Source organism: Vicugna pacos, chromosome 9, assembly GCF_048564905.1.
Source record: "Vicugna pacos chromosome 9, VicPac4, whole genome shotgun sequence".
In the NCBI taxonomy this organism is placed as follows: Eukaryota; Metazoa; Chordata; class Mammalia; order Artiodactyla; family Camelidae; genus Vicugna; species Vicugna pacos.
In genome coordinates, this window is record NC_132995.1 from 16,171,532 (window position 1) to 16,199,469 (window position 27,938).

At 49.3% G+C, this 27,938-nt stretch overlaps 1 protein-coding gene across 1 annotated transcript; it reads right to left on the minus strand.

Annotated features, from left to right (window-relative positions):
* Window positions 1-4,919: 4,919 nt before the first annotated feature.
* Window positions 4,920-27,868, minus strand: WTIP (WT1 interacting protein). Its single transcript, XM_072967244.1, has 8 exons — window positions 26,926-27,868; window positions 21,070-21,171; window positions 11,050-11,117; window positions 10,826-10,888; window positions 10,529-10,659; window positions 9,723-9,774; window positions 8,978-9,046; window positions 4,920-6,053 (listed from the first exon to the last, which is right to left on the minus strand). The coding sequence occupies exons 1-8, from the start codon at window positions 27,593-27,595 to the stop codon at window positions 5,913-5,915; spliced, it is 1,296 nt and encodes a 431-aa protein (XP_072823345.1). The 5' UTR covers window positions 27,596-27,868; the 3' UTR covers window positions 4,920-5,912.
* Window positions 27,869-27,938: the final 70 nt, after the last annotated feature.

The following is a 27,938-nucleotide window of genomic DNA, read 5'->3' on the forward strand; positions in this document are numbered from 1 at the left end:
TCTCTGATGCCACCTTAACCCACTCCCTCCCCTGCCCGCCCACCTCACTGGTGCCCCTGCTCCATCCTCTGTGGGGCATAAATGTGGGAACGCCTCAGGGTTCAGGCCTGGGCGTCTTCCCTTTCCTGTCTCACCCTCCTTCCACGTGATCTCATCCATGACTTCAAATATGTCTATAAATGCAAGGCTTCGGGGTGTGTATCTCCAGCCCTGACTTTTTCCCTGAGCTCCAAACTCGTATGTCCAATGCCTGCTCCGCACAGCAGACATCTCCATAGGGCAAAACAGTTTTCTATTGATGCTTCCACATGAACCCAATCTACTACGTCTTTCTCCTCCAAGGAAATAGCAAAACATCTATCCAGATGCTCAGTCCAAAAGCCAGTGAGGTATTCTTTCTTTCCAATCAGACCACATATAATAAAGTCTTTAAATACATTTTCTTTTAAAGAACAAAAGAAGGAAGGGGGAAAGGAAGGAAGGGAGGCTGGTCCACATCAAAGCTAAACGCCATCCTTCCCCACTGACCCCTTGCCATGAGACCCCTCCTCCTCCCAGGGCTCCTGGGACCTTCCCTTAGGACCCTGTGGCCCTTCACCCTCTTGAGCGGCTCCTGGCCCGACACAACCCAGGGCCAGCAGCCTCTCTCTGCCTCCCAGTCTGCGTGGTACAGGCTTGGTCAGTTCAATCTCCATTGCGGACACAGCCCTCTGCCTCTCTAAAGAAGCACCTCTCCACCAGTGGGACTCTCTCCACCCCCAGAAGAGCTGTTTCCCCCACTGGAGGGGGTCCCTCTCCCCAGGGTCTTGATTCCCTTGTCTCTAGGGTCAGAGTTGCCCCAGGTGTTGCGGGGAACCCAAGGCGGTGGCAGTGAAAGGAGAGACCTGAGCCAGGCTGGGCAGGACAATGGAAGAGCTGGTCTGGGGACAGGCTGAGACTCAGAGTCCCCATCTGGCTGCAGAGACAGCAGATCCTGGCTGAGATCCACACAGCTCAGGAATGTGGCCGCACCAGCCGTGGGCCAGGCAGCGGGCCCAGATGCAGAGGCCTGGGAATCCTCACTAGCACTGCTGGCTCAGGTGGAAGAGGGAGTTTCCAAAGCAATTTGGGATTGACGGAGGGTGAGTAAACGTCTGGCTGGAGAAACGCCTCTCCCTGGGCTCGAGCCCCACTCTCGGCGTCTGCAAGGCTGACGGTGGACCGAGCACTGACAGCCCAGATGCTGTCGCACAGAAGTGAGAAGCCAGCTGCGTCGCACAGGTGCCCGTGACAGGTGTGTGGCAGGTAACTTCAGGCAGGTAAGGTAGAGTTTGAGACAGTCCAGTAACCAGGGAGCAGTGCAGGTGTGTGTGACTCAGGCAGGTACCCCTGCACGGCACAGGTGGAGGAGAGTCTGCACTGGTGTGGGATGATGGGAGTGACAGGTGAGCAGCTGGGGACAGACAGGTGAGCAGGTGACAGTCACACCAACACCACTGCTGAGCACTTCTCACCCAAAATGCCAGATGTTTCAGGGCCACAGTACCCCCAGCCCAGGGAAGCCCCAAGGAGCCTGATGGGGAGGCTCCCCAGGCCCTCTGCCCTCCTCGCAGGACAAGAAAGGGTCCACCTATGACACACACCCCTGGGCTTAGGGAGGGCAACCCAGCAGCATCCTCGGGGCCAAGGAAGGAAAGGGGGATGGGGAGATACCTCTAACCCCAGCTGTGTTCCCCTAGGGCCCTCCGGGTTCCCGGACGCTTCCTGCGCTGTCTCCAGTAACCAGGGACCTGATGAGTACTTGTAGCCTCAGACTGCTCTGCTCCCCCGGGAGACAGTGCCACACAGAATTCCTCCCAGGGTGGCTGAGGAAGAGCCTCCCCACCTCCACTCCAGGGCATATGGCCCCTCCCAGCTCAGACCTCCCCAACCCAGGCCTGCTCCCAGCAGTCACCAAGTCCCCAGAGCATGTGCACACACACACACACCCCTCTCCCGGCCAGGTACCCACCACACCCACTCAGGGCTCATGCAGATCAGATGCCCACATGCCCACATGGAAGGTCACCAGCAACCTGGGCACTTCCCCTACTCCCGGACCTGTCCTCAGATCCCAACCCGAGGCCCTCCTGGGGCCCCCACAGGCGGCGCCTACTCCTACCTCGTCGTCTCCCTCCCAGCAGCATCCGCTACCTAGAAGATTAGCCTCAGGGATGGGAGTTGAGGTGGGAGATGGTGGTCAGCCCAGACCCACCCATCACCGCACTCAACCCTGACTGCCCCCGGGGTTGGCCCACTGACCCCAAGTCATTCCTTGGCCCTCCTTGCTCTCCAGACCCCTGCTGCTGTGGATTCCTATGCCCAGCCCCTCCCAGGTCCCATAAATCATTGCCCCAACTGCCCCTCCCCTTCCAGCTCCCCTACCGAGCAAGGCTCTCAAGTTCATCTGCAGTTCAGCAAGCTGTCATCTGTGTCTCCTGGCCAACAAGGGTCAGCACCAACCCCTCCAATCCTAGAGCCATGCAGGCACCCGCTGTCCAAGACCCACCTCCAAGAGCCCGCCTCCCCAGCCGAACATCACACATAAGCGCACACATCACAGCCTTTGTCACTTACAGGAGGCAAACCTCTTCTGTTAGTGGGCCAGGCCGTCCAAGTATTTCCAAATTACCCCTGGGGGCCCCTGCCTTGTGCGAAAAGGAGCCTAGGTTCTGTTGGCCATGCTCAGTTATTTGTTAATTCCACCTTTCCCTCTCTTCCTCCTGCTCTTTCCGGGTCTCAGTATCTTTCTGTCTTTCTCCCCACCATTCTCTCACTCAGTCTCCCTCTCAATCTCTATGTAATCTCTCCCTCTTCCTGTCTCTCCTGGGCAATTCCTCACCATCTCTTTCTGTCCAACGTTCATTCTCTCACACACCTTTCTCAAGTCTGTCTCTCTCACCCTATCTCGCTCTCTCAATGTCCTGTCTCATGCCCCTCATCTCCCTCCTAATCCCCATCTCTTCCTCTCTATCCCTCCCTCTCACCCTCTATTCCTCCCTCCCTCCCTTTCTCTCACACATGCACATGCGCGCGCGCGTGCACACACACGGTAACGGACCCAACACTCAAGGGTTTCCACAAAGGCACACCTGTGTGCATACTGCCTGGGGCACACACATGACGTGCAATGTGTATAGCATTTGTGTAACTCTGTTCTTGGGCCTTTATCCCACCTGTGCTCCTTCACTGAACAACTCAGGCTGTACTTGGACTTGCAAACCAATGGGGAAGGGAGGGTCCTAAACCGAGATTCTCAAGGCCAGCGCAGGGCCTGGCTCAGGCTATAGTACCAACCACACACCAGGCACTGTGGAGACGAGCGGACAACGTAGACAGACCCTGGCCTGGAGAGCTCACCCTCTGGAGGAGAGATGGGCATCAAAAGAATAAGCACCTATTCTCTTCACACGTGAGAGCAGAGCAGTGAACAAAGGCACAGTTAGAGGAGTCACCAGGTGTCGACAGCAGAGGAGACATCCTAGGGGCAGGTGGGTCATGGGTAATTTATCCAGCTTGGAGTCTGGCTCTTACACTGCTTCCTCAGCATCAGGTCAGCATGACTCCTGACAATGAACTGGAAGATGCTCCTTTTGGGAAAGAGCTTAGAGAGCAGGGACCCCAAATTCTGGGTGTTGGGAGCCTAGCTTATTCATGACGCTGAGATCAGAAGGATCTGATCAGGAATTAAAGCATGGGGCAGGGGTGGATCCAGGCAGAGGGCACTGCATGTGAAAAGGCTCTGTGGTAAGAGGGACAGTGAGGGTCACCAGCCCTGGGAGAGGGCACTACAGGGCCATGGAGCCCAAAGAGAAAGGGCAAAGTGTGGCCAGAGACGAGGCCACTGCCCCCAGGGTCATGCATTCCCTTGGCTGGGACTTTTGGTAAAGTCTGGCACATGAACTCAGGTGACGAACTGGGTAGGGGAGCGTGGTAACCAGGACAGAGCAGATGTGGAGAAGATGGTGGCCCCCACGGCCAGAAGACCAGGGGCCACCTCCACAGCAGACACAAAGGAAGAGAAAAGAGAAGAGCTGAATCTGCAACGAGGGGAAATCAAGGGCAAAGCGGCTTTGACACTGGAAGCAAAAAAGAGGGCAATCAGAAGAAAGCTTTGCAATAACTGGCTAGAAAGCAAAGCAGCCCAGCTCAAGAAGAGAAAGCCAGCAAGAGCCTCTTCTTCCTGGAATTTACTCTCCTGCCCCACTGGGATCACCTCCTCCAAGAACCCACCTTGATCCTGTTGAAGTCCCTTTCTCTGGGGACACACGCCTCCTGTCTCAGGACCTCTTCCTTAAAATATTTGGTTAATAATCCCCAAACTCACTATGCAGTTGCTCCAGGCCTCAGCCAGTTGGACCCCAATGGCTTCCAATTCCCCTCCTATGCACCCCAATGAGCATTCCCAGCAACATTCTGGTTCCCGGGTAGGAACGATCCTACAAGCAAAGAGACCCTTACATCTAACAGTGGGGGGAACGGAGGGCAGAGGCAGTGGCCAAGAAGAGATGGTTCAGGTTTTCACAGGAACAAGCAGACTTAAAATATTCCATGAAAACCCCTGTGATGGTTTATCGTGGATGGGGAGACCACCCACAAGTGCACATCGAACATAAGGCATCCATGAGAATCTAAGCTTCCCAACGCTCTTGTGTCTTTCAGGGGGAAAAAAAATCTATTTCCACAAACCACGTTTCATTAGGTTTAAGACACAGACACAAAGAAAACCCCACACTATTCTAAAGTCTGAAAAGCAAACACATTATTTTGAGATTTTAGAGGAATTTATACAAAAATAGTTAAAACGACAATGTTTTACCGCTTGAACACTGGCTATATGATATACAAATTGGACATTTGTGAGTTTCTTGTAATTTTCCTAAGAAATAACAACCGTGGGCCAAGTTTTTAGAAGAAAACTATATTCTTTTTAAAGAAAATGAAAATATTCTCAAAGAAAAAACTTAATTTAAGTCAAATCATTTGCTTTTGTCGTGGAGCCTGATACACACTGCTTTCCTGCAACAGGTGGGCAGTGTGCCCCCTCGCGGTGACACCTGTGGCTGGAATTCTGCATGGGAAGGTGTTCTTTTTCCTTCTGAGAATGGGGAGGGTTTGAGAGGGACAGTCTCCAAGCCAGGGGCCAAGGATGGGGAGACAGGGCGGGATTATGGCTGAAAACACCCATCAGAATGCCGGTGGCCGACATAAGCAGTGACCACAATGGCCAAAAGCAGGACTCCTTTGCAGGCCCGACTTCCCGAGGGTGTCATTCCTCACCCCCTCCAGTGTCCCCACCCAAACAAGGCATCCTTCCCACCCACCAACGGGCAAGGCGCTTATGAGACAAACACGCGTGCCCTCGGCCACCCCCCGCCTGCCAGACCACACCCCGCCCTGGGAGCTCTCTTGAAGTGGGGGTCCCAGGCCCTTTCCATACAGGGCTCCCGCCACGAGGCCAGTCGAGGAAGGGGGCGGTGCACCCCGCCCCTGCACGTGGTGATGGCCATCTGCAGCCCCGTGACCCACAGCCGGTCTGGGAGCCCGCCCCCGAGGCCCCGGGGCGCAGGGGGTCCCGAAACAGAAGGCCGGGGACGGGCCGGGGGCGGGAGGCAGGCGGAACCCGGAAGGAAGCGGCTTGAGGAGGCACAGACGGTGAATAAATATAAGTAGCTTCGCCGCGGGGCCGGCCCCTCGGACAGCAGCTCGGTGGCAAGTGGGGGTAGGGGTGGGGGTGGGAGTCGGCGGCCGCGCCCCCTGACACAAAACTCGGGCACTGACCTGGGTCACCCGTCGCCCGCGCGCGCGTCGAGAGACACGCGCGCGTGCGCACACACACGCACACGGACACACATGCGCACACACACAGCGCCAGGGCGGGCTCCCAGCCCCGCTCAGAGCTCTGTGACGTGCACAGCAGGTGAGGGAAGCGGGCCGGGCCGGAGGCGCCGCAGGTGGCAGCGGCGGCACAGCAGGTGGCCCTCCAGGGGGTAGCAGCGGCGTCCGTCCTCCCCGCTCAGCTGCAGCCCGCAGTCCTAGGGGAGAACACAGCCCCGGCGCCGGAGTAAGCAAGGGGGGCACGTCAGAGACCTGAAGGGCTCTGCACACCTTCCGCAGGACTTTGGCCTGTACTCTTTGGGGGAGGAGGAATCAGCAGGACAGTGTTGGACCCCCTGAACTGGAGATGCGTCTTACACATCCAAAGGAGACAGCGAGGGGGGACGTCGTTGGACAAGCGCCTGGGGTCTGAGAGAGACGACTGGGCAGTAAATGGGGCATCAGCATAAAAATGTGATGGTTTTTAACAAAACAACAGATTACATCTCTCCGGGATTGCAGATAACTAGAAGACAGGAGAGCAAAATCAGCTGAGCTGTGGAAGCTCCAACTTTAACAAGAAGAGGATCTGAGCCAAGACTTCTGGGGAAAATAAAAGTGAGGAAAATCAAAAACAGCTGGCCTTAAGAGCAGAGACTCTAGGAGGGAGTGGTCAGCATGCCAGAAGTTGCTGGGAGGTTAAGTCAGTGACACCTGAGAAACATCTCCCAGATCCGCCACCTGGGGGTCACTGGTGACCTCAGGAAGGGGGGAGGGTCAAATGCCTGACCCCAGTGGCCTTAAGAGGTAATGGAACAGAAGAACTGGAGACATCAAGTAAACAAGGAATTTGGCTTTATGTCCCCTATCTTACCATTTTATCACTGTGTGATATTTGATAGGCTAATTTTCTCTCTTTAACAAGTTATGTGATTCATATTTGACCTCTGTAAATGATGGGCAGGAAGTGTGAAGCCACAGAGGGTGTGCTGGCAGAGACAGTGGGGCACCAGGTGAGCCCACTGGACAACTTTTCCTTCATTTTGCCCCCCACCCCAAGGAGGCCCCTTTGGTGACACTTTTACTACATCCAGGGCCGAACTCCGCTGGCCTCGAAGCTTTGACACTTGTTACCCAAAGGCCCTGAGACCAACACCTGCCCTGCCCCACACAGGTGATGAAGATGGGCTGCTGCCATGGAGTCTCGTGTCCCACGCAACTCAGGTCCCAGGTGTCCTCCATGTCCTGTCTGGCCACAGCCCCCTGACTGGGCCTCCTAGTAACCACCAGACACCAGAGAAGGGAGGAGAGGGGGGCCTGGAGACCCCAGTTTCAAACATCCAAGGGTCTCCCCTGGGAAAGCAACATGCCTTACAGCTCTGAGGTGCTGGGTGTGCTCTGCCCACAGCTTGACTTGCTCCTTCATTCTCAGGATCAGCCTTTCCCTAAGGACTGTGCTTAGCGATCCCAAAGGGACACAGCGGTCCCAGGACAGCAGAGCAGGATGCCCTACTGCTGTTGCTGGAGGAACTGTGGCCCCTCTGTAGGCCACGTCGGCTCTCCATCCTCCCTCCCTGGTCCTCCAGCAGGATTCCCGTTCCCATAGGGCCACTTGCCATCACCAAAGCAACCTGGTTCCAAACTGACCCTTGATTCCTATTTGAGATTTCTCGCTGACACACCGGCTCTTCACTGGGGCTCTGGAACCCAACACATTTTTCTTGGTTTTCCTCCTACCTCTCCAGTCACTCATTTAGGCAGCTCTCCCTCCGGGCAGCCCCTGCATGCTGGTGTTCCTTGGGCTATCCAGAGCCCCTGCCCCTTACTCTGCAGCTCTCCCTGGAAGACCTCACTTACTCGCCTGGCTTCAGTGGCCATCTACATGCCCATGAAGGAACTCTTGCTTACAGCCATGACACTAACTGGAATGTCCCGTCTTACCTTTAACGATGAAAAACTGCAAAATATATGAAACAATGATTCTCAGACTCTGAGCAACAGGCAAGACAGGCCAGTGATCTCCAAGAGAAGGGAAATTAGTGAGGTGAGCCCCAAGTTACTACCTGGAGAGATTTTACAGGTGGCCCAAAGAGAGCCCATTGGTCTCCTTGAATTGAGAATTTGGGGAGGCAAAGGCAACTAGAAACCACAGGGGCAGAGTATCAGAGAGGAAAGAGCTAACATGCCAGTGACTCCCGAAGCCAGAACCTTTATACCAGCACATCTAGCTGCTGCCTGGACATCTCCGCTCGGGTGTCTCCAGCTACCAAAAGTGAGAACATCTTATGCCTTCCTCCTCTCGCCCTCACTCTCTCCTGCGATCCTAATGGACACCTCCAAACCCCCAAACTCCATGTCCAGTCACTGACCAAATCAAGTCCCTTGTACTGTCTAACCAACACTCAACTCCATCTACGTTTCGGAACCCTGGACCACAACCCTGACTCCCCAGCCTCCTCAGGGAACCCCCACCCCCACTCCCTCTTCCCCTATCCATTCTCTGCATGGCAGTGAGTGCCCTTCCTAAAATCCCTATGCCACCGTGTCATCCCTTTGCAGTCCTTCTCCATTGCCCTCAGGGTAAGTCCACACTCCTCAGCTCCTGTGGCCTTTCATTCCCAGCTCCTGCCAACTTTTCCAGTGACACAAGACAAATACACTCACCTTCAAACTTTAGCACCTTCTGTTTCCATTGCCTGGAAATGCCCTTTTCACTGCCTCCTTGGCTAACTCTTACTCATCTTTCAAGTCTTAGTTATGGTGTCACCTCCTCTAGAAAGTCCTCCCTGATTTTCCTAGGCTTCCTATGTGCTCTGAAAACTCCCGTTGATAGCAATGATGACCCTGTATAAATACTGCCTGAGTACTCGTCTCTTACGAGAGTAGGGACTGTCTTTATTCTCTGTACACCACAGCACCCCCAACCCTGTAAATCCTCAGTAAATATTTGATTGAATGAGAAACAGAGGCTGAGAGAGAATATATCTTGTGGGGAAGGGAGAGAGCTCAGTGGAGAAGGACAGGCAGAATGGGGCAGAACCATGAGAGAGGAGGTGGGCCCACAGGACACTAGGGGAGAAGGAGACCGGTGTGGGAGGGGGACCGCCATGGCCACCAGCCTTCCCGGAGGGCCCAGGCTCACCTCACAGTGATAGCATTCCACGTGGTAGTCTCTGTCCATGGACACCACACGGATGGTTGTCTCGCAGCCCTGGAGGAAGAGACAGGGTGTGAGGCGAACCGTGTATGGCAGCACACACCTGCCCAGCGTGCTCCTGTAGTGGGGGAGGTGCACTCACACCAGAGTGAGCACTGAGACGGGTGCCTCTGCGGGGCCGGAACAGGCATTGGTAGGTGCACGTGAGTGGATGTGCATGTGCCGTAAGCATCCTCCCATGATGAGGGCCATCGTGAGGGTGTCGGTGTGTGTGTTCACGTTCTTTTCAGTTCTTTGGGGTCAGGAAAGACCACTGCCAGCCCTGCTTCCCCAGACACAGCATGTGTGGAAGGCCCAGCACCTGAGAGAGCTGCCCTACCTACGGATGCCTCCTGCGGAGACCGCATCCCCCCCTCATCTGCTCCCCGCACCACTTCAGCCTGCAGAGCTTACAGATCCAGGGGACAGTCCTCACGTCGATGGGCAATGGTGCTGAGAGTGGCAGTGGGGCAGCTAAGGAGCGAGGGCCACCATTTCCTGCTAGCTCATGCAGGGACGGCTACACCCTGTGTGCACTGGGCACCACACACATCCCGCAGCCCAAGGGACATGGGGCAGGGGCACCTGCTCATCTCTCTCACTGGGGCCCGAGACCCTCGCCAACCTGAGCAGGACTGGCAGGGCTGGACAGGACCAGGCACCTGATCATCTCCGGGTGAGTGGTTCCTACCTGTGCAGGGAGGATAGGACGGGCACAGGAGGCACATTTTGGTGCAAAAACCCTGGAAGAATAAAGGAAACCAGAAGTGACCAACTGAGTGACCAGAGGCCAAGAGCATGCAGACAGGTCCACCCACAGTAGCCCCATAACATGGTCCGAGCATCAGGGCCCCTTTCCTTTTGTGAACACGATGGGGTAGGAGTGGCCTCTGCCACACCTTCTTGGCACTGGCCTTTTGTGTGTCTCCCCAACTCACCTGTACCCCATCACCTCCTCCAGAATGGCTTCAGGTTCTGCCCAGGCCTCTCTCTCATGCTTCCTGTGAGTCCTTGCCCCCAGATATATAGGCTTGGGCCTCCCCCAGCAGAGACCCCTGCAAAGCCTCAGGCTCTACACTGAGTACCAGGAGCCTATGCCCGGCACCAACCCCATGCAAGGCAGCAGCACGAGACCAGAGCTCCGAGGGCTGAGCCTGGAGCCACAGCAAGGGAGAGCGGACTGCCTGGCCACATGGATATCAAACAGGCAGCAAAAGACTCTGCAAAGACCCCATGCTCCCATACTAGGCAGAAGAGTCCTGACCTGGCCATTAGAGCAGGGGGACAGATGCTGGGTGTGGCAGCACTGGGGGTGGGGGGACGGAGACAGAGGACTCCAGGCAGAGATCTGTGCCTCGCCCCAACCACTGAGCACACACAGAGGCCGGAAGTGAACAGGCCAAGGATGGAAAACACAGACAAGCAAGCAAGAAAAATGCTCCTAGGGGAGGCGAGGAACCGTGGGAGTCACATTGCTCCACCACGACAGCTACTCACGTGTGATAATCTCTGACACAGTAGATGTTGTTCTCCACGTCCACAGTGAAGGGCACCCCATCCAGGCACTCATTGCACACGGAGCACCGGAAACAGCCCGGGTGGTAGGACTTGCCAAGGGCCTGCAGGATCTGGGGGTGGGAGGCACTGAAGGGTCAGTGCAGGTGGAAGGCTCAGCACAGCCCCCGGAAGTCACTCTGGCTCTGAGCCCCTGGCAGGTCTACGACAGGTGAAAGGGTGGGGTCCTCAGACTCCACCCATGTCAGAGGGCTCCAGGAGCCTAGGGGAGGTTCTCACCATCTCCATGATGAGGTGTCCACACACGCTACACTTGTCAGCCGTTTGCTGGAACCCGGAGTACTGGGAGGAGACACAAGATCCAGGTTGTTACGTGACAAAGGGGCAGTCACTGCCCAGCCAGCACCTGCCTCCTTGGCCTTAGGTCTCCACGTGAATCAGAAGGAGAGGTCCCCGCCCCTGCTCCCATCCATGGCACCAGCCAGGGCACAGCTTTGACTCACCAGGAAGTCCTCCTGGCAGTACACTTTCTCACCCACATTGTAGAATGCCTTCCCGCGAAGTCGTCTCCCTGCAAGGATGAGGGTCAAGAAGGGGGTCCCTGGGTCGCTGGAAACCAGGGGTGATGCCCCTGCTGCCATTTCTCAGCACTTCTCTCCCTCCTCCAACAAACGAGAAATGGATTACAGATGAATTTTTTTAATTTCCCTCTAATGTTATTATCATTATGCTAATCAGTTATTTTTAAAAAATGAAACATAATGTGTTGTTGACAAAACTGTTGTACCAGGTTGTCAGAGCAAATATATAAAGATTTGTTTCTCAAATGTAAATTGAAGTTGTGATAATTTACAAATATATGTATTTGCTCTAAGTTCAGTTGAGCTCGGAGCAGGCTTTTCAGAATGAATTTCTTAATCCAGAAACATCAGAAGTATAATTCTCACTAGGTGAAGGAACCCAATATAAAAGAGGTCTCCTCTATTCCAAATATGCAGGTAAAGTTCAACATCCGCAAATCAGTCAACGTGATACATCACATCAACAGAATGAAGGATAAAAATCCTATGATCATCTCAATAGATACAGAAAAGTCATTTGATGAAATTCAGCATCTTCTCATGAAGTGGGTACAGAGGGAACAAAGCTCAGCGTAATAAAAAGAAGCTAACAGCCAGTACCATACACAACCGTGAAAAGCTGAAAGCTTTTCCTCTCGGATCATGGACAAGACAAGGATGGCCAAAATCTCATCACTTTCATGCAACATAGTATTGGAAGTCCTAGCCAGAGCCATTAGACAAGAAAAAGAAATAAAAGGCATCCAAATTGGAAAGGGAGAGGTAAAACTGTCCCTGTCTGCAGGTGACATGATACTGTATATAGAAAACCCAAAAGATGCCATTAAAAACTGTTAGAACTAATAACTGAATTCAGTAAATTTTCAGAACACAAAATCAGTACAAAAAAATCTGTTGTGCTTCTTTAACTAATAATGAACTATTAGAAAGAAATTAAGAAAACAGTCCATTTACAATTGCATCAAAAGGAATAAGTATCTAGGAAAACATTTAACCAAGGTGGGGAAAGACCTATATATTGAACACTACAATACATTAATGAAAGAAACTGAAGAAGATACAAATAAATGGAAAGATATTCCATGCTCATGGACTGGAAGAATCAGTATTGTTAAAATGTCCATACTACCCACAGCAATCTATACATTCAATGAATGCAATCCCTATCAAAATTCCAATGGTATTTTTCTCAGAAATAGAATAAACAATCCTAAAATGTGTATGGAACCACAAAAGACCCCAAATAGCCAAAGCAATCTTCAGAAAGAAGAACAGAGTTGGGAGCAACATGCTCCCTGATTTCAAACTGTATTACAAAGCTACAGTAATTAAAACGTATGCTGTCAGCATAAAAATAGACACACTGATCAATGGATCAGAACAGCAAGCCCAGAAATAAACCCACACATAAATGGTTAATTAATTACCACAAAGGACCTCACACCTGTTAGAATAGCTACTGTCAATGAGACAAGAAGTAGCAACTATTGATGAGGTGTGGAGAAAAGGGAACCCTTGTGCAGTGCTGGTGAGAATGAAACTGGTACAACCACTGTGGAAAACAGTATGGAGAGTCCTCAAAAAATCAAAAATAGAACTAGTACATGATCCAGCAATTCCACTTCTGGCCATTTATCTAAAGAAAACAAAAACATTCTAATTAATTCAAAAAGATATCTGCACCTCTTTGTTTACTGCAGTATTATTTGTAATAACCAAGATATGAAAACAACCTAAGTGTCCACTGAAGGATGGATAAAGAAATTGTAGAATATATATATATGCATGTGTGTATATATATATATTCTATACAGATGCAACAGAATATTATTCAGCCACAAAACAAGAATGAAAATGAGGGGGGAGGCTACAGCTCAGTGGTGCAGCACGTGCTTAGTATGCATGAGGTTCTGAGTTCAATCCCCAGTACCTCCATTAACAAATAAATAAATAAACCTGATTATCTCCTCCCCCCTAAAAAAGAATGAAAATTCAATCTTGCCATTTGCGACAACATGGATGGACCTCGAAGGCATTACGCTAAGTGAAATAAGCCACACAAAGAAACACAAATACCATATGATCTCTCTTATATGTGGAATCTTTAGAAAAACAAACAAACAAGCTCATAGGTACAGGGAACAGTTTTGTGGTTGCAAGACACAGGGGGTGGGGGGTGGGAAAAATGGGTGATGTGGGGTTTTTTTCAGTTTAAATAAATTGAATAAAAACTTACAAAGAAAAAGGCATCCTTGTCAAAACCATAGCCCCAGGAGACCTGCCAGGAGCTATGTGAGGCATTCCCGTTGAGTCAAGAGAAAGATGACAACGCTTAACTAGGAACAAGAAGGAAACTCAGGGAGAGGGTACAGCTCAGGTGGTAAAGCACATGCTTAGCATGTGCAAGGTCCTGGGTTCAATCCCCGGTACCTCCTCCAAATATAAATAAGTAAATAAACCCAATTACCTCCCCCTCATAAAACAAAAGAAAAAATAGAAGGAAACTCTTCCACCTAATGAAGGGCATCTATAAAAACCCACAGCTAACATCAGACATGATAGTGAAATAGTAAATGCTTTTCCCCTCAGGATTCAACATTGTACTAGAAGTGCTGGGCAGTGCAATAAGACAAGTGAAAAAAATTTAAAAATCGGAAAGGAAGAAGTAAAACTGTCTTTAAACACAGACGACATGGTTGTGTTGTACAGAAAATCATAAGGAGTCTACCAAGAAACTACTGGAACTAGTGAGCTTAGCAAAGTATAGATGGTCAGCATATGAAAATCAAAAATATTTTTATATTCTAGCAACAAATGACTGGAAAATGAACTTATAGTAGCATCCCCCACACCCCATAAAATACTAAGGGATACATTTTATGAAGATGATGTGTTTGACCTTACTCTGCAAAACCAAACTTTGCTGAGAGCAAGTTTAAAAGAGCTGCATAAATAGAAAGATACACCATTGCTGGAAGACAGTTCTCCATTGGATCTCTTCCATTTCTGCACATCTTTCAAACAGAGGGCCAGCAGCTTCCATTCTGGATTTTCTTGCCAAGGACGTTTTGTGGAGCAAACTGCTTAGAAGACAGAGATTGCATCTCCTTCTGAAGCAAAGGGCAGGTTTGTTTGGTGTCCAGTATAATAAAGATAAAGTGCTTCTCTGGGACAAGGGTCAGACAGCCTTGCTGGCAGCCCATTATAAAAGCCTGGGATTCCCTAAGCTCAGTGTTCCTCAGCCCTGACATACAGACCCACTGCGTGTGCAGCATGCACCTGTGCCCTCCACATCACTCCTTTGGGAACGGGGAGGTCACAGAGAACAGACATGAACGTGACGCTCACGCCGCTTGCGGGGCTGCGAGGATCTGCCCCAGGAGGGTCACGTCTTCAGTCAGCATGCATGAAACACTGGCTATACAAAGAACCTAGAATAGCCAAAATAATCTTGAAAAAAAAACAGCAAAACTAGAAGACGTACACTACCTATTTTAAGACTTACAGTAATCAAGACAGTGTAGTATTGCGGTAAGGAGAGACAAAAACATCAGTGAAACAGAATAGAGTCCAAAAATAGATCCATAAATATGTCAACAAACATACAAGTGAGAAAGCACATGGTGCCGGAACAGCTGGATATTTATATGGAAAAGAAAATAAGGCTCAATTCCTTACCTAGCACTGTGCACAAAAATTAATGTGAAATGGGTTATCAACTGAAACATCAAAATGAGAAACCTAAAACTTCTAAGAAAAAACAAAAGAGACTAGCTTCATGACTTAAAGGGGTACAAAAAAATTTTAAATCACAAAAATAGCCATTAAAAAAACTGAAGAAAATATTCACAAAACATCTGAGAACTTGCATTATACATATATATATATATATATATTCAACTAAATAATAAAAAAAAAACTCCCAATTTAAAAACTGACTTGAACAGACTTCACAAAAGAAGATATAAATGGCCAAGAAACAGAAAAAAAGAAGCTCCACCTCACTGGTCACCAGGGAAATGCAAATTAAAACCACAGTGAGATACCACTTCACACCCAATAGGATGGCTAAAAATTAAAAAGACTAAAATATCAATTGTTGGCAAATATGTAGAATAACCCAACTTTTTTATATTTCTGGTGGGAGTATAAAACGATACATGCCCTTTGGAAAACAATTTGGCAGTCTCTTAAGAAGTTAAACATACACTTAGCCTATGACCCAGAAATTCCATTCCTTAGAATTTAACCAAGAGAAATGAAAACATTGGTCCACAAATGACCTGTACAAGAATGTTCATAACACAACCTAGTATCTATCAACAGTTAAATGGACAAATTGTGGTATATTCATACAATAGAATCCACTCAGCAATAAAAAGGAGTGAGCCACTGATACAAGCAACAACATGGATTAAAAAAAAAGACATGCTTAGCAAAAGAAAGAAAGAAAGAAAGCCACATAATAGTACGTACAAAATGACTGCATTTATATGAAATTCTAGACAGACAAAACTAATCTATGGTGGTAGAAATCAGAACACTGGCTGGGTGGATGTGATGGGGGAACACATGGGTATCAACTGAAAAAAAGGGAAGGCAGAAGTTTCTCAGGTGTTCAAAATTGTCTACATCCTTGTTAGGGATGTGAGTTATATAAATTTATCCAAAATCTTCTAACTATGTACTTAAGATCTGTTTGCTGTACTGAATGTAAATTGTACTCAATTAAAAACAAAAAAAAAGATACACCGAGTACATATCGTGCCACAGTAAAGAAGTGCTCAGAGAATGATGGAGACAAATCAAGAGGGCACAAGAACCAACAGGGAGGGACTTCCTCTGGTCAAATTTGAGACAATTCGTGCATTAAAAAGAATAATGATGGTGTTGCAATATATTATTACATGAATACAAGTCCATGAGTAATAAGAATACACAAAAAATAAAAAATATATTTGCCTCCATTTAAGTATAAAACTTTCCTTAATAAAAAGCTTTCAAACATTCCCTAGAGAAATGCACCTTCAATGTACACCTCAATGAATTCACAATTTTTGATTCTGGAATTTGACTTCCACAATCAAAAATTACAAAATACATGAGGAAACAATGTATTCATCACCAAGAGTGAGGAGAAATAATAAACAGAAGTAGGACTTCAAAAGTCATCAGATACTGGGATTATTAGATACAGAATACAAAATAGGTATGTTTAATATGCTTTAAAAATAAAAACAAATGTCCAAAACATGAAACTACAAAGATTTCTTGGGCAAGACACTAAAAGCGATGACTGTAAACAAACAAAAAAAGATAAATTGGACTTCATTAAGAATTTCTTTTCAGCAGAAGACATCATTAAGAAAGTAATGAAGCAAGAATAGGTTAGGGAAAGAATTTATAACACACATATCCAACAAAATAAACACCCTTTTACCCAAGATGCATCAAGAAATCCAAGAAATCAATAAGAAAAAGTCAAACAACCCAATTTAAAAATGGGCAAAAGATGTCAACAAGCACTTTACGAAGGCATTCAAATGGCCAGTGAACGTGTGTACAAGTCATGAATACGTATCAGGGAAATTACAATCACATTAAGATACCACTCCACCTCTATCAAAACGGCTAAAAGACTGACAAGGCTAAGTGGTGGCGGCACTTTCCAGGGAAAACTGGAATTCTCATACATCGCCAATGGGATTACAAATCAGTTTGTCTACTCTGGTAACCTGTTTAGCTATATACTAAATACACAAAAGCTACACAAATACTATTCCATGACCAGCAACTCCAGTGCTAGAGAAATAAGTGTAAGTGTCCATCAACAGATGTACCAGAATGCTCCTAACAAGTTTTATTTATAATCACCAACTTATGGAAACAGCTCAAAAATCCATGTAGAGATGACTGGGAAGGGGCACAAGGGAATCCCCTGGGGTGATGGAAATGTTCTACATCTTGATCCAGATGGTGATTACATGGGCAGTGGATACGTAAAAATGGATCAAGCTGTAATACACATAAAATTAGTGGGGTTTGCACCCTTTATATATATGAAATCTTGATAAAAAGCAAAGGACTACCAAAAATATTGAGGCAGATTTGGAAAACAAAAAGAGAACTTGTAAAAAAAATTTTTTTTAATCTGGTTACTGAAATGAAAAACTTAATGAAAGCGTTCAATTAAACACAGCTGATGAGAAAATTCAGTGACTGGATTCCAGCTTCTGGAAGATAGATCTGAAGACAGATCTGTTAAACAAAATGCAGCAAAGCGAGACAAGAGAAATGGGTAATATGGAGAAGAGGCTGAGAGACAAATAGAATAGAATGAAAAAGCCTAATATTTCTAACCTGAATTTTAGAAGTAAATAATAGAAAGAATGAAAGAGAAGCAAATTTTTGAAAAATAATAGCTAAGATTTTTCCCACATTAATAAAAAACCTGAATTTTCAGATTCAGGAGTCAACAATGAATCCCAAGCAAGACAAATAAGAGGAAACCCACACCTACATATCACACTATAAAAGAACACTTTAAATTATCTCTACTTTTTTCTAATTAGTATGTGAAAGCATTTTAAATATTCTAGAAAATACTCCTTGGAAGTTATATTTGTGGCAGAATACTGTTTGTTTTCCCACGTGTCTCATGGTGTCTTCTAGTAAATAGTTTTTTTTTTTAATTCCAATCCAGCCAAATTTATCAACCCCTTCTTTTAAATTTGGTACTTTTTATGTGGAAAAAAAACTTTCTTAACCAGAAGATTGGTTTTTCTAAAACTGTCAAGTTTTTCTTTACACATTTAGGTCTTTGATCCATCTGGATTTGACTTCAGTTTTTAAATATGGATAACCACTTTTTCTCAGAACCATCTGTGATGCCTGCTCTATCTTTTATTAAGTTTTGCATAGAGTGGGTCTGTTTCTGGACTCTCCATTCTGTTCCATCTGTCTATCTGTCTATCTTCACACCACATGAAATTTATTAATGTAACTATATAATACATTATATAGACACCCAGTAGTAGAAGTTTCCCCAACTTACTCTTCTTCAAGATCATCTCAATTATTCTTAGCCTTTTGCTCTTCCATTGAAATTTTAGAATGAGCTTGTCAAATTCATGAAAACTTGCTTAATTGGAATTACAAGGCATTATAGATCAATTTGGAAAAAAACTGACATCTCTACACTACTGAATATACCCATAAGCAATAATATATGAATACAGATATACTCATGAATATATCCATGAATATGGCATATTTATTTTTCTTCTCTTACTGCAGTGACTAGGGCCTCTGTACAGTATTGAATAGAAGACTGCAGGCATCATTCTTCTTTCCTCTTTTAAAGGTACATTTTTCTCATATTTCACCATTGAGTATTATGATGTTTGCATAGATTTTTAGTAACCAACTCCTATCAGGTTGAGAAAGTTCCCTTTTATTTCTAGTTTGCTAAACATGTTCATCATGAATGAATGTCAGATTTTACTGACTGCTTTTTCTACCCGTATTGAGATGACTGTACAGTTTTCTTCTTTAATCTGTTAATGAGGTGAATTACATTAATGATAACATTAATACTGTAAATCCACTAGTATTCTTCAGATAAGCTCAATCATAAGCTTGATCATAAAATATGATCTTGATTATACAGTGCTGAATTCAGTTCCAGTGGAAAAAAGAAGGGAATAAATAAATAGTAGAAGAAAAATTCCCAGAACTGAAGGGCAAGTCTCCAGTCTCACAGAGCTCTGTGTGTGCCAGCACAACCAATGTCACAAAACCTACACCAAAGATAAATAAAGCATCCTAAGCCAGGCTGCTGCATTGCACAACTTCAGGAGCACCATTCCTGCTGCATCTACGTAAATGGCACCCCCTGGAACTGGGCAGCTCACAGCCACTTCCAGAGGCCATTTATAGCCAGGATTTGTGCAATATAACAGCCCTCTTCTTGAGAGCTTCCAAAAGGAAAAATGAGAATCAGAATGGCATCAGAATTTAGCAGCAGCAATGGCTTCTGGAAGATAAAACTATGACTTCAAAATGCTTACTGAAAATTACCTCCAATTTGGAAATCTCTTCCCAGTCAAATTATAAATTGTGAGAGTTGAATAAAGGCATTTTAGTCATCCTGGAATTCAGAAAATTTGCCTCCCATGTGTCCTTTCTATGATAGCTACAGCAAAACGCCGGAGACACTTCTGGCTGCCTCACAGCTTTGATTCCTCTCTACTTTCCAAGTTGTGTCCAGTATCCAACCTTTTAACAGACAGCCTGGTGCATTTTCAAGGAAATCTGAATCTATTCAGGTGGGCTTGATTAGTATAAAGATAATTCTTCTTCCCTTACTACAATACTGGCTCAGAGACTCAGGCAATTTAGTCAATCAAATCACAGCACCCCACCCCACCCCTCGACATGGGGATGGGTTCAGGAATGGATGTGTGAGATGACCTGGCCAATGACATACAAGGATATCTTTGCTAGGTGGAAAAGAAGTTTCCTGCCCCAAACGCACGACCAGAAGAGATGCCCCCTCTTCCTCCAGACCAGTGGTATGCTAATGGAAGCTGCCTCACACATTTCACCACTGTAAGAATAAAGCCAAACCCAAGGGAAACCCAGCCAAGATACTCATAGAGCCTGAGCCACTAGATCAATCCCAGCCTGAAGCCAGCCCCATCTCTGAGATCCCAGTTCACTAAGAGTTTGCACCTCCTCAGCAGCTTTTCTGTTATCTACAGCTGCAAGATTCCAGGATACAGTAGACTCAATCCAGGAATGAGTGCACAGAATGAGTACTCCACAGGGGTCCAGAGGGCAACTGGCTCAGACTGACAAGAGGCCAGGAGCTCCCGGGGGAACTCAAGAGAATGCTTGCTATAATGGAGCATCTAGGGGAAAAACACTGAAGATATGATAAGTCAAGACAACACAAGGGGAAGAAAGGTTAAAAAAGAAAAAACACCAGGAAAAGTAAAGACTACAGAAAAAAAGGGACATAATCCCAGTATAATTCCTGGCCCTGCAGTGAATGACATTTATATAGTAATACAGACCTGGGTTACTGACTTCACCACAGCTTAGGATGTGACCACAGTGAGAAGATGGAAGGAGGAGAGGGAGGAGGACCAGTACAAGGGCCTATTCCTCATCTACCACAGCAAAGGTAAGTAAATCACTTCTAAAACTGATACATCAGGAAACAGCAGTGTATGCTGTTAGAATATGCAGGTGTCTACTAGAAGAAGTTGCTAAAAAATACTCAGAGGCTGCCTCCGGGGAACGGGACCAGGGGTGGACAGAGAAGTGGTTTTTGGCTATTGCAAAAGTGGCATCTCAGGACTATTTGACTTAACACTGTTTACATATTAAATTTTTATAAAATAAAACATTAAAATGTTTAGTGTGAATAAATAAAAGATGTCAGCTCAGGGGCAAAGCCTGAAAGAACAGCAGGAAAATCAAGAGTGCAGACTTACTAGGTTGGTTGGATTACAGTTACTTTTTCTTTTTACAACTTTGTCTAGGTTAAATCATAACATTTACAGTGTATACTGTGTGGAAAATCAGGACAAAAAATAAATTGCAGAGAAAAAAATATCAGCCCCATATCTAGGCAGGCAGAAGGCACATCACTTGGCTCCACAAGCCCCACCCGGGCAGCCAGAAGACATCGGTACACTGCCCAGGACAGTGGGTCCAAAGTCAAGGGCTAGAGGAGCAGCAAAAGGCTCCTCCTTGGCCCCACACCTCCTCCCAGGGCCCCACAGATCTGCCCAGGGGCCTGGGCCTCTCAAACTGTCCAGGCCAGAAGGAAAGGGGCCACAGCTCAGCCTCCTCTACACTCCAGCTGGGGCCGGAGCCAGGTGGTCCAACTGCCTGGGACTTAGGTGCAAGAGGGATGGGGGAGAGGGTACCTACCACAGGAGTCGCAGGTGAAGCAATCGGTGTGATACAGGCTCCCCATTGCCTGGCACGCCTGCCTTGCTCCGTAGATGCCAAGGCCACACTTGATGCAAATGCCTACAGAAGGAGAGGCAGGAGAGAGCAGCGGTTAGCACCAGGACTGTGCAGTTAAAAGGACATGCATCTGACTCCCCATCCTAGTGCTGCGCACCCACCCTTGGGCAAGGGAACTTGCAGAAGCCTCCACTGCTCTGTTACTAATGGCTAACACAGGGGTAATACGGGTACCACTACTTAGGGTTTGCTGCTGTTGTTTGAGGATTCAGACAGTTTAGCAGAGCACCTGGCAAAGACAGAGCTAACTGACACCGTCCTCACCATCAAAATTATGATGACACACTTATACCTAGAAAGTTGTTCTAAGCCCCTTCACCTGTAACCTGCTCTGACTGAGGTAAAGTCCTTTCTGCTGTCTGTGAATCAAAAGGAATGAAGACCACACAGGTACATCCAGGGCAGAGCCACTGACCCTCCAGCCACACTTCCCTCATCTGTACCATAGGTCAATTTATTCTCTTGTTCGGTCAGCACAATGACACTGATGCCTTTGCACAGTTCATGTACCAGAGATGCTGTAACACACCGTACAAATCCCCCGCCTCAAAAAGCCTGTATTCCAGTGTAGGGAAATGGACAACAAGAGGTAAACCACATCTCAGGTGAAACAAGAAGGCTGATTAAGAATACGTCTGAGTGTGGAGAAGAGGGAACCCTCCTACACTGTTGGTAGGAATGTAAATAGGTACAGACACCATGGAAAACACTGGAGATTCTTTAAGAAACTAAAAATAGAGTTACCATATGATCCAACAGTCCCACTCCTGGGCACATATCTGGAGAAAACTCTAATTTGAAAAGACAAATGCACCCCAACATTCATAGCAGCACTATTTACAATAGCCAAGACTTAAAAGCAACCCAAGTGTCCAACAACAGATGACTGGATAAAGATGTAGTGTATATGTATACAATGGATTATTACTCAGCCATAAAAAAGGAATGAACTAATTCCATTTCCAGCAACATGGCTGGACTTAGAGATAATCATACTAAGTGAAATAAGTCAGAGAAAGATAAATATTATATGATATCACTTATATGTGGAATCTAAAAAAATGATACAAATGAACTTATTACAAGCCAGAAATAGACTCACTGACATAGAAAACAAACTTACGGTTACCAAAGTGGAAAGGGGGTGGGAGGGATAAATAAGGAGCTTGGGATTAACAGATACACACCACAATGTATAAAATAGATAAACAACAAGGACCTACTACTATACAGCACAGGGAACTACATTCAGTATCTTGTAATTACCTATAATGGAAAAGAATCTGAAAAAGAATACACATACATACACACACACACACACACACACACACACACACACATATTTAAAGCTGAATCACTTTGCTATACACCTGAAACTTTGTAAATCAACTATACTGTAATAAAAAAAAAGAAAAAAGAATACATCTAGGTGTGTAATTTTAAATAGAGTGGGGTCAGAGAAGGCCCTGGTGACAAGGTGATATCTGAGCAAAGGTCTAGGGAAATAAGGGAGGGAAGACGCTCTGCAGGAATAACTGGATGGACATGGGGACCACCCCCGGCAGCACAGGGTGGGCTGCTCAGCAGGGAGGGGAGCCGGGTGACCAGCAATGCCAGGGTGAAGGCCAGCACTAGCCATAGGGGACTCTGGCCAGAACTTCTAGAGACCCAGACTGCAGGCCGCCAGCCCAGATGTCAGAAGTCCTTTCACAGATTCACCCAAGGTCTCCCACACCACAAAGGGCCCCACCTGCCCCCCGGACCCTGTCTTCTGGCTGCTCCAGGACATGATGCCCTCACCCTCTCCCTCCTGCATTCCACCAGATCTCTCTCCTTAACATTTACCAAGGTTGAACCTCTCTCATCTTAAAAAAAAAAAAAACCTCCCTCCCCCACCAGCCACCCTATTTCCCCTTCCCCTCAGTCAAGAAAGCAAGCTTAGTCCACAGCCAGTCATCTCCTAACTGTGCAGATCTACGGACTTTCCGTTCTGATCTTGCTGGAGAGAGACCTTGCCTCCTCTTGGGCTTCCAGTATATGACCCGCACTTGGCTTTCTGGTTTTTCTTTCTTTCCAGCTCTACTGCATACTTCCCTCCTCTGTCCTGGGCCTCAGTCTCCCCAGGGCAGGGAGAGCCAGAGCAGATGCCCTCAAGTCAGGCAGGTGGGGACCCAGGTGAACAAAGAAGAGAGCCATGCCTGCTGGAGGTCGCAGCCACCCCTCAACTCTGCTGACAGCTACCCAGTGGGAATGCAGGGCCAACACTGCTAAAGACTCCGATTTTTCAAGAAAAGCTAGAAATCTTCCCGTACTGAAATTAACCACTAACTCAAATGTCTTTCAGAAGCCAAACACACTGTGTCTGTAGGCCTCCACATGTGGCTTTACCCCGTCTCCCCAGGCAGTTCCACCTACTCCCAGCTGCTCATCCCTGCCGAGGGCTCCCAGAACTCTGCCCACTCCGGACTCCTCTCCTGAGCCACTGATCCCCTTCCCGGGTGGCCCCAGACCACCACAGGTCCAGAACAGAGCTCTGGGTTCCTGCTCAGGAAACGGCATTTTTGTGTAGCCAGTTTCAGGAAGCATCCAGGTCTATCCTGTCTCTCTCACCTCCAACTCGGAATCCCAGTTACTATGTTCCCTAATCTCTCCCCTCACTTCCACTGGCCTGATTCAGTGTCATCAATTCTCATCCCAAAGGCTGTTTCAACGGCCTCCTCACGGCATCCATTGCCAACCCCAATGATCCATCCACAAAATTGCAGCCAGACTTTTTTTTTTTAATTTATTGTTGTATTTATTTTATTTTTAGAGGAGGTACTGGGATTGAACCCAGGACCTCGTGCATGCTAAGCATGCACTCTACCACTGAGCTATACCCTCCCCTCCAGACTTATCTTTCTAAAGTGAAAATGACCCACCCTCACAATTTCATTCTTGTCCATCAATTCTGAAACCTGACTTTGTCACTTCCCTAAGTTACCAGAAAACACGGTGAAAAGAACAGAAGTCAGCTGCCTATGGGAAGCAGGACAGAAGGATAGACAAGAGAGGAAGTTACAACCTTTTATTATTCATTTTTTGGTTCTATTTGATTTTTTTTCTAAATATGTGCTTGCATCACAAAAATACATTGAAGATGGACAACAAGGAGCATGAGGTACCTCCAAAATTCAGGGAGTGGAATGTTTCGGAGGAGAGTTGACTCCACCTGTAGATTGTAGCAGTGAGATCCAGACCAACAAGGCCCAGCAAACACCCTCTGGGGCTGGGGCTGGAGCTGGGGAGTCACCAGGGTCCTGAGCAAGAGCTGGGCCAGTCCGGTGGGAGGAGACAGCAAACGGCTTAGGGAGCTGGGAGGCGGATAAGCCAAGACAATGCCAACCAGACACGGGAATGGGAAGATGGGCTGACAGAAATGTAGGTTTGGGTTTGCTGTTTTTTCCTGTTTTCCTTGTTGCTGTTTAATGAAAGACCTTTGTACATATTAATAACCAAAAGAAAAGGCCAGTGGAAAGAGGAAAGCTGAGGATGGAGGAGATAAAAGCTGGAGATGGGAGGACTCTCATCCTCAGATCTGGACGTGGGCTTGAGAGCCTGTGAGGAAGGGACGTGAAGCCAAGGTGACAGACTGCAATGGCTGACCCCAATGCTCTCTGCAAAGTAGAATGCAAGGGCAGGGGCTGAGGAGAGAGGCAGGCTGCTGAGGGAATAAAAGACGGAACTGATCAGGGCTTAGGGTGACAGGTGGTGCCCAGGAGACCATCAGTCTGCCGCCTAGTATAGCAGTAGAAAAGGGAAGTCGGCGGGGCTCTGCAGGGCAGATGGTGATGAGAGGAATCAGAGGCCCTGGTGAGACACAGGCTGCAGAACAGAAGACTGCCCAAGTTAGGCAAATCCAGGGTGTGGCCTTGGACAGCAGACAGGTCACCAAAGTTCATGAGGTTCCAGAGGCCTGAGGCTGCCGGCTGGCTAACAGCAGTGGAACTTGGTGAGGAGGGACGCGTGAGTTCCACAGACATCAGTGAAAGACCGAGAGGGACAAGGAGGTGAGCTGGTGCCACGGCCAAGGAGCAGGGATGGCACAGAGAAGAAGAAACACACTCAGGATGAGATTTATCATGGATCACCTAAGTTCATGCTACCTGCAGCCTTCCTTTAAAAAACAGGAAAATGCTACCTTGATCCGGCTCCTCTTTATAAAAACCAAAGATCTATCATTACTCACCTCCCACTCCCACGTGGCTTCAATGGGGGCAGCAGCTCCTCTTAGAAAGGATGACCCACCAGCCTGTACAGTCTTATACCATCAGCCCCTTCACTTCTCCCACTGTGCCTGCGTCTGGCCACCTCAGCTTCACACAAAGATTCACAAGGAGCTACAGAGGCCCAGAGAACACACCCCAGCCCGGGCGCTACAATAAGCTGGGACAGGAAAATGGGGAGTCTCCCTGGGAGAGCGTGCTGGGAAGTTATTCTCTTCAGAAGGTAGCCCCAGCTTCTGCTCCTCGCACCCATCTGGCATGAGGGGCAACAACTTCCTAACTCATCTTCCTGCCCCAGGACATCTAAGAGCAGCCACAGGACCTACCAGAAACCCTTCAGCAGCTCCCCTCCCAAAGGCAGGCTGACCCTTTGGTCTACATGCTCCCTCGACCACCTGACCCCTCCTGGTCTGCAGCCCCTAGGATCAGAGTGGAACAGTCCACATCCTTACTCGCCTCCTTTTGTCCACATTCTTTCCTCTGCCTGGAATGCCCCCACTGGTCTCTCATACCGCCTCCTTCTCGCTCAAGATCCAGTTCGGGGCAGTCCTGAGCTGTTAGCTGGAATGAATGCATGAAAGGCACAAACCCCAGGACGGCATCTGTCCAGGACATGATAACCACCACCTCCTCCAAAGCCAGGTGCCTGCTTATCATCAAGGGAGGTAGGGAAGCCCCTCCCAGGCCTCCTCTCAGAACCTCAAGCCTAAGAATCCTGAGATGTCCAAAGGACTAGGGATCAAAGGGCCACGGTCAGAATAGGAAAGGGAGGCTGTCGGAGACAAAAGGTCTTTGCAAATGATGTGAAGCAGGATTCCCTTTGGAAACATCCCATATACACATCATAACCCAGACCGAGGACAGCCCAGTGTGACCAGATCAGTTCCCTCCCCCTCAGGGTGGGCTCCCCCTCCGTGGCGCACTCTGCCTCCAGCCACTACCACTATCAAAGCCTCAAGTCACAGGGGTCGGGTGGCATCTGGGCCACACCACCTCCCTGCCCCTGTCCATACCCTGTACTGCTGGGGAAAGGGAAACACCGGGAAGGCGGGGGCCTACACCACTTCGGTGGACCACACAGCATGGAGTACAGTGAGCTGAGGCAAGTGCCAAGGATTAAGAAGAAATTATTGGAAAAAAACTTATTCTGCCTACTACCGTGACTTCTCTCAGTTAGGAGCCGTGCATCCACTGACTTAGCCAGAACTCCCGGCCTGGAGCCCAGGCGAAGCTGCTGTCCCAAACAGACCCCAGACCCGGTGGTGCACAGTCACACACCGTCTGCGGAACAAACGTCGCCGGCTCTCCAGCCCCACGGGAGGCAGACAAGTTTTTTTCTGTCCTGGCCCTTCGTCCAATGCCCAGCCTCTGGCCCACCTCGCGCTCTCCTGGGCTGAACCGGCCGCCTATCCGGAGGATGTCCCCGACCCCCGACGAGGACGGCAGAGGCCCGGGACCCCGGTGCGCAGGCGGCGCGGCCGAGCTCGCTCACCGAAGTAGTCCCGCGCCGTGCGCGCCTCCAGCGCCCGCTCCAGCTCCCGGGTCAGCGCCTCCAGCCGCCGCTCCGCCGGGCTCGGGCCGCCCTCCCGGCCCGAAGGAAGCTGGAATGAAGGCAGAGCGAAGGGGGCCGGCCCGGCAGGCTCCGGGGAGCGGGCCGGCGCGGAGCAGGCGCCGGGCAGAAGCAGGTCGGGATAGGCGCCGGCCGAGCCGCGGGAACCCAGGCTGGACACGCTGGAGCGGGCGCTGCCCACCGACGGCGGCCCGGGGCCAGGGCGCGGATCCGAGCGGCCGGAGCGCGGGCTGCCGTGGCGCTGGTCGTAGCCCAGGCTGATGCCGCTGGAGCGGGCGCTGCCGCTGCCGCCGCCGCCGCCGCCGTCGGAGCCCGCCAGGCTGGCCCGCGGGCTGCCCGCGGGCTGCGCGCTGAGTTCGGGGACCGCCGCGCGCCGAGGGCCTCGCTCCCCGCGGCTCAGTCCGTCGGCCCCCGCCTCGGGGCCGCCGCCCTGCCCTCTGCGGCCCAGCGCCTGCGCCGCCTCGTCTCCCGGCCCCGGCCGCGGCCCCCGCCGACCCCGGCCCGGAGAGTCGCCGCCCGGCTCCAGCTCCCGCAGGGCCAGCCCGGCTAGGAGTAGAGCCGCCTCGTCCGCGGCCACCCGGGAGCGCTGCATGGCCCGGCCCGCCGGCCCCGGCGCGTCACCTCCGCCTCCGCTTCCCGCCGCCGCTCCGGCCGCGCCGCCGCATCGTCCGCCCGAAACCCGGAGCCCGCCCCGGGACCCCTGGGCGCGGGGCGGGGCGGGGCCGGGGCCCGGCCGGGGTCGGGCCGGGGTCGCTCCGCCGGCCACGCGCGGTCCGGGGGCCTCGGCGCTCCGCTCGGTGGCGCGCGCGGCGGAGGAATGTGCGCTCGGAGGCGCCGGGCCGCGCCCCCTCCTCCCCGCGGCCGCGCGGGGGCCGGAGGGACTCCTTTGTGGGGGCAGGAATGCGAGGAAGGAGACGGCGCTGCGGCCTCTGGAA